Genomic DNA, 12625 nt, shown 5'->3' with positions numbered 1-12625 from the left:
CTAAGGTGCCACAAGTACTCCTGTTCTTTCAACAAAGCGCTGGAAGTGTTTCCCTGATCAATGACAATGAAGCTGGTTGCTTGTGAATGGACCTTAACTCAGGACCAAAAATACATTTGGGAAAGATTGTTGTAGAATCTCTTCTTGACCTCTAATTACAATTCAAGTCACTTCCCTTCTCACCTAGCCACTTCCAAATCTGTAATTCGTAAAGTCACCTGCTAGCTTTCATAATGGACATTTTCTCCTTCCTTCAGCATCTGACAGTGTCTCTTGCTTTTCACAGAGATCGTCCTTCCATTGCCTGTTTTAGTGCTGTAAGTCTGTCCTAAAAGGATTAAGATAGAAATCATGTTCTGTACTGAAGAATCATGAAACACCTACTTGGATTTCCTTCACAAAAAGAGTCCAAGGAGGTTAGAGATCAAACCAGCATATTTCTTGCGAGCAGCTCGTATTATCTTTGTAGCATCCAGGGTATGTCTACACAGCAACTAGACATCGGCAACTGGCCTGTGCCAGGTGACTCAAGCTTGTGGGGCTCAGGCTGCGGGGCTGTTTCACTGCTATGTACACTTCCAGGCTCGGGGTGGAGCCTGGGTTCTAGGACCCTATGAGGTGGGGAGGGTACCAGGATTCGGGCCCAACTGAGACTGGAGCCGCATTGTTCTAGCCATTGTATGTATACAATCCCTGTCCCAGTTTATAGACTGACAAGAATTATTCTAGCCACCAAGGAAGAGTGAGCACAAATCAACTCTCATATTGCTAGACTATATCACAGTGTACATCTTAAAAATCAATTTATAGCAACCTGACTTATATTGTGTTCTCTTCTGCTGTTGTCAACATTTGTGTAGTGTGTATGACAGTAAATAAAAAAGAGAGTGACTGCTCAGAAAACTACTCAGCTTGATCAGGGATGGAGCAGCCTACAGCCCCCTTCAAAGAAATCGAGGAAATGCATTCCATTCCCAATATGGAACTGGGAATTCAGTTTGACTTGAGCTAAAAATAAATAATTATGTAAAAAATTTATTCCCAGTCATGCCCTCTGTCAAAAATCATTTGCTGTTGGTTAAAAACACACTTTCCAACTGCCTGCCTTCTGGTAAGCACAGCATCAAGATTGAAGTTAACATCTTTCCGAGCCAGAGGCTCCTCAAGTTTTTGAGAGAAGCCAAACAGTTGTGGTTTCAGGGAAATTCATATGAAATCTGACATGCACAAAGCAGGCAGCCTGGCACTAAAATCTCATTAGCAATGGTTGTTTGCTGTAGCTATGACCGTAGCGTAACTCTCACTCCACTGATGTTGCAGTTAATTGGCATTTCCAGTATGGAATGATTCTCTCTTCTAGCTACTACTTAAGATAGGCTCCACTCTGTTCTCTAGGTCTGTAAATCCACTAGAAAGAAAAGCAGTACCTGTATTTTAATGCACAATATTATATTCTGACAGTTACTAAGCTACTTTATGTCTGCATAGGAGTCTAGCTATCATACTAGGCAATAGTAAAATGTGTTTGCTGTTTAGATTATACACAAAAATTTTTGATGGAACACTACTGCTCTGAACAGTTACAACAGCTATTAAACTGTGTTGTCTGTTCATTTTCAATGTCTTACTTTGCAAGAAACAATGAACACATCTAAGAGATTGTGATGGATGGAGAGTGAGCAAAGCCATTCAGCAGAGAGCTCCTGCCTTGGGAATGCTGGCAATATGCAGGTTATACAGAGAGCCCTCAACCCCCAGCTCTCCCCGGGGGCCTAAATTAACATTTTTAATTGCTATCCCTCACTGTTAAGGTGGTGTGTGGCAGCCTCTACTGGCACATATAATGCATAACAGTGTCATTTATATACACATGATCCAATGGCTGCAGGGTAAAGCTAAACAAATTCATACTGGAAATAAGGTGTAAATTTTTAACAGGGAGCGTAAAAAATTGAAACAATTTACCAAGGGTCATGGTGGATTTTCCATCAATAACAATTTTTCAATCAAGACTGGATGTTTTTCTAAAAGATCTGCTCTAGGATATATTTTGGGGAAGTTCTATGGCCTGTGCTGTACTGGAGATCAGACTAGACGATTACAATGGTTCCTGCTGGCCTTGGAATCTATGAATTGTGATTTGTATGCATTGAGAAAACCTTAACATACCAATGAAGACATTTAAAATGCAACCAATGGCCAGGTGGCAAGTGTAGCTAGTCCAGTTTATAGGATCACAACTACATTCCGCTCCTCACTTTCCTTCTATATGAGATTATCACAACAATAAAATATGGTATAAACACATAGTCAACATGTAGAATTCACTGCAGCAGGAAGCCATTGTGTCACACATGGCAACTGGATTTTTAAAAGGCCTGGATAATTTTGTAACATATACAAACTTGGTGTAATTCATTCTCAGGTTTTAGAGCATAAGATTATTATCTCAGGGGATCAGGAAGACATGTTAGCATCCATATGCAGCTATCCACGATTGGCTAAAAATCACTATTATTCTGGGCTACGGGGTTTCTCTGAAACTGCAATTTTTGGGAACTGACAGAGGAGGGATACTGGACTGGATAGACCACTGGTCTGACCTATGGCAAACTTATGTTTCTATATACAGATTCTTCCCTTTTCCATACAAATTTTCATTTGCTCTTGTCTGAAATGCCTGTAACAATTACTCATCTATGGACAGACCCATCACAAAGCCTCCAAAACTCCCACAGAGTTGCTGCAGTCACCTCACAGAAAAAAAAAATAGGGCCCTACCAAATTCATAGCCATGAAAAACGCATCATGGACTAAGTTCTCTCTAAGCTGCACAACCGCGCAGCAGCCTATTAAGCACCATGCAGGCACTCAGGGCTGTGGTGAGGAGAGATGCTTCTCCCCTAGTCCCTGACCTGCCGTGGGAGAGGTGCCCCTCCCCCAGCCCCAATCCAGCCCAGCCCCGGACCTGCCATGGATGGGGAAGAGGCACCTATCCCAAAGCCCCAGCCCCGGAGCTGCAGTGGGCAGGCAGAGGCGCCTCTCCCCTGCAGCCCAGGTACTGCTGCAGGGAGAGAGAGCTGGGGGGAGTCCTCTCTTGGTGTAGTAGCCCCGGAGCAGCCTGCACTCCAAACCCCTCATCCCCAGCACATAACAAAATTGGTGCACATAACAAAATTCATTCCACAATGTGTGAAAAAAAGTAGAGGGAACACTGGTCACAGACTGTGAAATCTGATCTCTCCCATGAAATCTCGCTATTGTAGGGGAGACCAGATTTCACAGAGTTGGGTAGCCGGAGAGCAGTGGCTGCTGGCTGGAAGCCCAGCTCTGAAGGCAGTGTTACTGTCAGCAGCAGTGCAGAAGTGAGGATGGCATGGTATAGGGTAGGATCATCAATTTTTTTGTGGGGGTGGGGGCAGGGCTGGCCTTACAGGTGGGCAAGTGGGTGACCTTCAGGGACCCATGATCCCGGGGGTGCTGTGGTCAACTACATCCATACACACAGCCAGCCCAAGGCCCCTTTAACTACCAAGCGCTAGGTCTGGAGCCGAGGAGGGGCACGGCTGAGGGTGCCCCAGCTGGGGGCTCCTACTGTGTGCCAGGCTTCAGCCGCTAGTCCGGATGGGCTGGGGTGGGACAGACCTTCCTCTTCCTTAGCACAGGCTGCACCTGAGGCTGGGCCAGATCCATCTCTGGGAACCAACCTCAGCTGCAGGAAGCTCCACTGCTACTAGCTGGGAGTGCAGCTCTGAAGGCAGTACTGCTGCCAGCAGCCACACAGAAGTAAGGGTGGCAATACCATGACCTCCCTACAATAGCCTTGCAACCTCCCTCCCCCACAACTCCATTCTGGGCCAGGACTCTCAGGGTTACAATACCGTGAAATTTCAGATTTAAATATCTAAAACAGTGAAATTCATTATTTTAAAAATCCTGTGACCATGAAATTGACCAAAATGGATCGTGAATTTGGTAGGGCCCTATTTATTAGGACTAAGTGCCATAGCAGCTCTATCAGCAGCAGGAATCATATTAGGGACCCTGAGAAATTGAAGGAGAAAATGGTTACTAACCTTCTGTAACTGTTGCTTTTAAGATGTGTTCCTCATGTCCATTCCATGCTAGGTTTGCATGTGCCACGTGCACAGTTGCCGGAACTTTTTCCCTTACTGGTATCCGTAGGGCAAACCCTAGTGCCCTCTAGAGCCCTGCACACATACGCCAGTATAAGGGCTGCCACCAACTCTACACCCTCTCAGTTCCTTCTTACCAATAACTCCAAAAGAGGGGTAGGAGGACAAGTCATGGAAAGGACATGAAAAACACATCTCGAAGAACAACAGTTACGAAAGGTTAGTAACCGTTTTTACTTCTTTGAGTGCTTGCTCATGATGATTCCATGCTAGGTGAGTCACAAGCTGTATCCCTGGAGGTGGGCTCAGAGTTCATGGACATGCTGATTGCAATAGTGCTCTCCCAAAACTGGCATTGTCATGGGCCTGCTGGGTGATGGCATATAGTGGGACACAAAGGTATGAATAAACAGCCATGTTGTGGCCCTGCAGATGTCCTGGATTAGTATCTGCATGAGGAATGCTACTGATGAAGCCTGGGCTCTTGTGGAATGAGCAGTCACAAAGGCCAGAGGCTGAACTTTCGCCTGCTCATAGCAAGCTTGGATGCAGGCGATTATTCAGGAGAAGATTTTTTTGGGATGACACCGGTAGTCCTTTCATCCTGTCCGCCCAGCTACAAAAAGCTGAGTAGACTTGTGGAAGAACTTAGTCCTTTAGATATAAAAGGCCAGGGCCCGTCTACAATCTAAAGTATGTAGCCGACATTCCTCATCAGTGCTGTGAGACAGGCAGAAAATTATCCTGGTTATTACGGAACTTTGACACCATCTTTGGTAGGAAGGCTGGGTGGGAGTGCAAATGGACCTTGTCTTTGAAGAACACTGTATATAGGGGTTCTAAAGTCTGCAGGACAGCAGGGAAGACCGAGATGGAGAAAGATTCCGATCAGAGGCCCAACAACTGAAACGTTTCCACTTAGCCACGTAGGTAGCCCTGGTGGAAGGTTTTCTGCTACCTAGCAAGACTTGCTGGACCTGATCCGAGCTGGCCCACTCCTCAGGGTTTAGCCACATAGAAGCCATGTCGTCAAGTGTAGGGAGGCAAGGTTCAGGTGAAGCAACTGGCCTTGGTCTTGCGAAATCAAGTGGTAGGAGCTCTAGTGGAGTTGCTACCGAGAGGTCCAGAAGCGTACCAAACTAGTGCTGGCATGATCACAATGGAGCTATCATGATATACTTCACCTTGTCCCTCTTGATCTTTCAGAGAACCTTGTGAACAAGAAGATCGGTGAAAAGGCATACAGCAGTCTGCCCACCCACAAGAGCAGGAAGGCGTCAGACAGGAAGCCGTTGCTGAGTCCATGATTTGAACAGAATTGATGGCATTTCATGCTCTGTCTGGTGGGGAAAAGATCCACCTGGGGAGTCCCCCACTTCTGGAAGATAGCACTGACTACCTTTGGGCGAAGAGACCACTTGTAACAAGAGGAAAAGGACCTGCTGAGGTGATCCCCCAACGCATTCCCATCTCCCAGGAGGTGTGCCACCTCAAGGTGAACTGCGTGGTTCACACAGAAGTCCAACAGTCGGAGGGCCTCTTGACACAGGGCTGAGGAACGAGCTCCCCCTTGCTTGTTGATATAAAACATCGAGGCCATATTGTCCATCAAGACCTGCATGACCTTGCCAGAGAGCTGGGGAAGAATCACCTGGCAGGCCAAGCGTATTGCCCTGAGTTCCCCAATGTTTATGTGCAGGGAGAGTTCTTCCTGGCACCAGAGACCCTGGGTTCTGAGTCTGCAAGGTGGGCTCCCCACCCCAAGTCTGATGCATCCAAAACCAAGGTTACTGATGGGTACAGGGCAGAGGACAGCAAAAGGCACCTCTTTCATCACCGAACATGGGTCTATCCACCAAGTCAGAGATTCTAAGACATTTGACAGAATCGCGAGAACCAAATCCAAGTGATGTCTGCCTGGGAAGTAGACTGATGCCAGCCACATCTGTAGGGATCTGAGGCATAGCCATGTGTACTGCACCATGTAAGTATACGCTGCCATGGCACCTAGCGGCTTGAGGCACATCTGGGTGGTTGTAAGTGGCTGAGCTGTGATGTGGGAGATTAGATCTGACATAGTTCAGAACTGGGCCTCTGGTAGGTAGATCTTGGCCTGAGTGGAATTAAGCCCCTGTAAACTCTATTCTCTGCATTGGGACTAGTGTCGATTTCTGTTAGTTTATTAGCAGGCTCAGCGCCCGACTGGTGGCCCACACTATGCCATTAGTGTGCTGAATCTGAGCTTGAGAGCCGCCTTTGATCAGCCAATTGTCAAGGTCTGGGTAGATTTGCATGCCTTGACATCTCAGGTACGACTCAGGCGCACTGTTTCTTGTTCTTCCTTAGCACCAGGAATGGAGAATGGTGCCAGGAAGAGTGGAGGCCCAAGTACTCAGTGCTGATTCGGAGAGGGACGGCTCAGAGGATGGTCTGAGGGCTGCCTGCATTAGCAGAGCCTTCAGATGAATGTCTCTGTCTTTCTGAGTCCTTTGTGTGAAGCCCCTGCAGATCATACACGTCTCTTTAATGTGAGCTTCCCCGAGGCACTTTAGACAGGCCGAATGCAGGTTGCTCAGAGGCATAGGCTTGTTGCAGGAGGAACACGGCTTGAAGACCAGAGACCGGGGCATGCCCAGACCCTGGAACAACATCCCTCTATGACTGAGACAACTATCTATATTATGTACACTAAAACTAACTGGAACCTAAATTTGTTGACTACAAAAACTATAGACAATAGGTAAGGCTATGTTTTAGTCATGGGTAATTTTAGTAAAAGTCATGGACAGGTCACAGGCAGTAAACAAAAATTCACAGCCTGTGACCTGTCCATGACTTGCATTATATGTCCCTGACTAAATCTTGGGGAAACCCAGGGGTGGTCATGAAGAGGGGGGTGGCCCAAGAGTGCTGCGGTGCTCGGGGGGGGGCAGCCACCTGGGACTCATGCTGGTGCTGGGGGTGGGGTTTGGTGGGGCTGTTAGGCTCCCTACCCCACTCCTTGTGGCTTCCCAGAAGTGGCTACATGTCCCTCCCACAGCTCCTGGCTCCGCATGCTGCCTCCACCCCAAGCCAGCTGCATAGCTCCCATTGACTGGGAACCCTCACCCCTTCCTGCACCCCAACCCCCAGCTCTGAGCCCCCTCCCAAACCCAAACTCCTGCTGCTGTTCAGGGCGGGGGTGGCCCGAGTCTACCCAGCAGCGGCTGGTGCCGTTGGCCCAGGGGCTGCCCGAGCTGCTCGGGTGGCCCCCAGACCAGCCACACCGGCTGCTGCAGAAGTCATGTAGGTCCCGGAAAGTCATGGAATCTGACTTTTTGTAACCTCCGTCACAAACTTTCAGCCTTAACAATAGGTCAGAGTCCAAACCACTTTTAGGAAAGCCTTGTGAGAGCAAGAAGGTCATTCCAAGCAACCATCAAGGGCGGTAAGAAGAAACAGAGGGTGCAGATCTGGCAGTGCCCCTTATGCAGGCTCATGTACATGGGGCTCCAATGGGCGCTAGGGTTGATCTTATGGATACCACTAAGGGAAAAATCTCCAGCAACTGTGCATGTGGCATGTGCATGCCTAGTATGGAATCGACATGAGCTAGCACTCGAAGAAGAAAGAGCAGATGCTAATAGGATGGGGGAAGATAATGGGCAAGTTGCATCAATTTGGCTTCTCTAGCTTGCTCTGTTATGCATTTGGAGATGGTACATTTCACACTGAAGGTAATTTTTCTGACTGATAAAGGAATTGCATATGAAAATAGTGTCCTTGTTAAGTGTGCCCAGCTGGCTTCATTGATTCTCCTGTTCTTCCTCTCTCTGCAGCACAAGGGATACAGTTTTCTCAAGTGCAAGACTTTTCAGCCAGTGGGTCATAACCAGGAGGGGGATTGCAAGGGGGCTCCTGCTAGGTCACACCCCACTGACTAAAGAGAAAAAACACGATCAAAAATTCTTTATTTGCAAAGACCCAGTGGGGAAGCTGGGATAGGAAAGGAAGGAAGCAGTTTGCTCCCTCCTTGTTCTTCTGCTGCCTCTATGACCCCGTGTTTGCTCCATTCCCTCCCAATCTTAGGGCATGTCTACACTTGCCAGGGAGTGGTGCTGCTGCGATCGATGCACTGGGGGTCAATTTAGCGGGTCTAGTTGTGACAAAGCAGAAATGTTCTTAATGTTTTCTCTGAATACTGTGTGGGTGCCCCTATGCAATTCTTAAGTATCTAGGTGTTGGGATAAGGGTGTGTGATTGCTGCAGACCCCTAGAGGGGCTTCACAGAGAATGGCTGACATCCTGTCTCCTGGCAACTGATGGCCTGGGCCCCTCTCCTCTGCAAAGGTGCCAACTGAACGTGTTGGAGAACAAAGAGATCAGGTGACCTCCTGGTCCGGGAAAGAGACAAAGGCTGAAGGAGGAGCCGGGGGGGAGGCTGGGGGAGACTGCTGGAGAGAGTTTCAGTTTTGGAACTGGCTGGGGAAATGGAGGGAGGGCCAGATGGACCTCTGGCCTTCCTGCCCCCCAGAAATGGACCTGACTGAGGGGTCCTGGACTCTGCATCCACAAGCTCTGTTTTAGACCATGTTCCTGTCATCTAATAAATCTTCTGTTTTACTGGCTAGCTGAGAGTCATGTCTGACTGTGGAATTGGGGTGCAGCACCTTCTGGCTTCCCCAGGATCCCTGCCTGTGAGGACTTGCTGTGGGAAGTGCACAGTGTGGAAGGGGATGCTGAGTACTTGGAGGTCAGACCCAGGAAGGTGGAAGCTGTATGAGCCTTTTGCCCTGGAGACAGTCTGCTCACAGAGAGAAGGCTCCCCCAGAGTCCTGACTGGCTTCGTAGGGAGTAGTTCCAGAGCATCACTCGGTGACTCCATGACACTAGTGAAGACCCATTAAATCAACCGCAGAACACTTTCCCTTCGACTCTGGTATTCCACCGGAACGAGAAAAGTAAGATAAGTCAAGGGGAGAGCATCTCTCATTGACACAGCACAGTGAAGACACCGCAGAAAGTCAACCTAAGCTACGTCAACTCCAGGTACATTATTCATGTACCTAGAGTAACGTAATTTTGGTCAACTTACCGCAGCAGTGTAGACAAAGCCTCAGTGAAAGCGCCTCACACTCTTCCTGCCCACAAAGCACTTGGCTCTGTGAGAAGTGTTGCTCTGGGAGGCTATGGAGGGCTATGCGAAGTGGGTAGGTTATAGCTAAAAGTCTTAGAAGGTTTTTGAGATCTAGGTGGGAAAGGGTTGAGAACTACTGGCCCAGTGGCTAGGAGGCAAGAGAGCTGGGTTCTGTTTCCACCTCTGCCACACCCTTCCTGTATAATCTTGATCAAGTCACTTACTTAACCTTGCTGTGTATCATTTCCTCTGTCTTTAAAATGGGGATAATAATATTTCCAGCCCTCTTAGCAGTGTCATGAAGCTTATTTGTATATATGACATTTTTTAGATCCATGGCTAAATGGTGCTGAAGAAATACAAAGTATATATAAGAAGCAGACAGTCCCTGCTGTTTTCCACACTGCCACAGTTAGAGCAAGTTAGGAGGTTATAATCCAAGAAACTCAAATGGAGCAGGCAATCAGATACATTATGGTATATCAAATAAGAATGAGCAGATCAGTTCAGACTAAAAGATTGACCAAACCTTTGCCCTGGCTCTCCGTCCTGTGCCTTAATCTTTTTATCTTTCCCATGCAAGCTCTTCATATATGCTATACCACATTAATTATGGTGGAGCTGAGGAGAATATCTCCCTGGGCACCTGTTCTTGGTGTAGCAAGAACAATCTCTAATGACTCTCGCAGCATAAGTACAATATGACCTGCACAGCTCGCTCTCCTTTAGCTCCCAGCTCATGTCTCGACAGTCATTCTCAGTTGTCTCAATCTCTTGCTTTGGCCTTCTGGCTGGTTCCAATGTGCAGTATGCTGAAAGGGTTCTAGCTGCCTGTTTTAATAATCGCACCTAGTCTCTGTGACTAGGTGAATCTATGAACACGTTGTAGGTTCGTATTCCTGAGAGGCCACACCTTCTGAATTTCTCCCCACACAGGAACATTTGGTCAATAAATTTCAGTATGAAATCTGTCACTAGGCCTCGTTTCCTTCTCTCTGGGGTCTTTGTACTGACCCATCTCACACACTCCCCTTCTGGCCCACTCCCATGCCACTTTCAGTTCATAATCCATGTTCAGACTCTGAGTTCTCTCTGCTTTATACTTGAGAGTTCCTTCCTTTTTAATCTCCATGGATAATTTTTCTTGTCCTTGTGTTTCTGCTGTCTCACTGCTTTCCTGTTGTCTTGTCTTCTCTTTAGGTAGCCTGTGAGTCCATCAACCTTCTCCCCTGAAATGGTAACAAGCTTATACCTAAAAAGAAAAGGAGTACTTGTGGCACCTTAGAGACTAACAAATTTATTAGAGCATAAGCTTTCATGAGCTACAGCTCACATCCGATGAAGTGAGCTGTAGCTCACGAAAGCTTATGCTCTAATAAATTTGTTAGTCTCTAAGGTGCCACAAGTACTCCTTTTCTTTTTGCAAATACAGACTAACACGGCTGCTACTCTGAAGCTTATACCTGTGGCAGAGTAAGTCATCCCAGACTTAGTGATGGAAGGTCACCACGAGGTAGTCTTCTAAATAAAATGCCTTTGTGCATTACAAATTTATGTTCATCTTTCAGAACTTGAGTTACCATTATACAACTTGTGGCTCTCCTGATTGCTAATAAATCCTGGATCATAATTCATCTCTGTTCCCTGCCACCTTCAAAGCTAAAATTTCCTCCTCTACTCTGGTGTCTGCCCTTTCCTACTTCATTCTTTTCCCCTTTGTTTCAACCTCAGTCTCTTTTGTCATATTTCCCATGGATGAAGTTTCTTGTCTACTGTTTTCACTCACTTTTAATAACCCATCAGGTTTTGCACTCCCTATTTTCTCTTCCTCAGGCACTCTGCTATTTTCCCGTCTGCAAAGAGCTGGATTTCATGCAAGGCTTAGCTCTGTTCCTTGACTTACACTCACTCATATGACATCCTGCTTCCCATTCATTTCACAGAGCTCCCAACCACAGTTTACTTTCAGCTACCCACCCTGAGCCCCACTGGATTCTTAAGACCACAGTCTGCTTCACATACAGATATTATTTGTATAGATTGCTTGGTGCCTGGGTTGTATTACTCAAGCCAGTTCCAAATGAAAACATACCTGGATTTTTTTGAGTTTAGCTAAAACCATCTAAACTTGTGCCTGCTCTTTTCCTTAGGGGGAAAACTTAAAAAGAACCCAATAAAAACAAACACACAAATCACTCTCAGTGGACAATTAATTGTGTAGGGTTCAGAAAATGTCCACAGATCAGTAGGCACTGGAACACCAACACGATTAAGTCTCTCGTACAAACTTCAGGCTGCTGCTAACAGAATGACAGATCAAGATGAAGTCCTGTTATAGTTCTTCTCTACAGCCACATAATATCCTGATTTTCAAAACGTTAAACTGTTTTTTCTTTTAAGATAGTATTTAAGGAAACAGACAAGAGCCTACTTGATGACCATGGTACAGAACAGTGCCCAAAGGTAGCAGCATCCCAGCTGATGATGCCTTGTGTACAGTCTCAGGAAACTGGATTCTCATCTCTCTCCCCCTAAGGAACCGGAATGGGGAAGTAGACAAGAGAAATGACTGTTTGTGGAGTGACGTGATAGGCAGGGGTAGAGAACTTGCTAGCTGAGGGGGTTGGGGCTATCATCTTAAGCAGAGAAAGACTGTTCAACTCTCAGGCTGCCAGCCAGCTGTACAAATGAGCAGAAGACCTTGTTTCAGCCTGAGTGGTCCTAGGCTGGGAGTGCTACCAAGAACCTAACTGTTCCTCTCATTACTTTATTTCTCTTTTACAGCAATATTTACAGGAAAGCACAGAGGTAAAATACCCTACATAGGTCTGCATGTTGTGTGTGGAATAATACCTAGCTTATATATAGTGCTCTTCATGAGTAGACTTCAAGTACTCGATATAGTAATGCAATCACACATACAGCTATTTGATACACTGTGCAGTCCACAAGTATGCATGCAATTTTCATACACAGTACATGAGAATTTGGCACAGAATAAGTCCAGCGTTATTTATTTATTCAGTGTCTAAATGGGAGATTAACATCTTTCTTGGTAGACAACAGTAGTTTTAGCACTTTGTCATTGCCCACATCTTTTTTTCTTGTATTTTCCAAGTAGCTCACTGAGCAGTGATCTGTTCTATATCTTGTGTTCTGTTTAGTCATGTTACTGGAAGTGTTTTCTCTGAGCCATACTATATTGGTGTTATGAATACAAATATACTGAATATACAGCTCTCTTTGTTTTGCATCCGCTACATGGATTCACCCGATTATTTCCTATTGGAAGCCTCTCCAGGATGATTAGAAGGAGGTGGCAGTTATGTATCTTGGGGATATATCTCCAGAAATTATTGTACAGCAACCTGAA

The 12625-nt window shown here is 46.4% G+C and overlaps 1 protein-coding gene across 2 annotated transcripts in view; it reads right to left on the bottom strand.

Annotated features, from left to right (window-relative positions):
• The window catches only part of CACNA2D4 (calcium voltage-gated channel auxiliary subunit alpha2delta 4), a 212421-nt gene extending 200037 nt beyond the window's left edge, over positions 1–12384 (bottom strand). For both annotated transcript variants that reach the window (XM_043517786.1, XM_043517792.1), the window contains exon 1: positions 11684–12384. In XM_043517786.1, the coding sequence (XP_043373721.1) occupies positions 11684–11694 (11 nt within the window). In that variant the 5' untranslated portion in view covers positions 11695–12384. The remainder of the gene's footprint in view (positions 1–11683) is intronic.
• Positions 12385–12625: the final 241 nt, after the last annotated feature.

This window comes from Dermochelys coriacea, chromosome 1, assembly GCF_009764565.3.
Source record: "Dermochelys coriacea isolate rDerCor1 chromosome 1, rDerCor1.pri.v4, whole genome shotgun sequence".
NCBI classification, from domain to species: domain Eukaryota; kingdom Metazoa; phylum Chordata; order Testudines; family Dermochelyidae; genus Dermochelys; species Dermochelys coriacea.
Note: the sequence above shows the minus strand (reverse complement) of the source record. Positions and strands in the feature narration are given on the sequence as shown.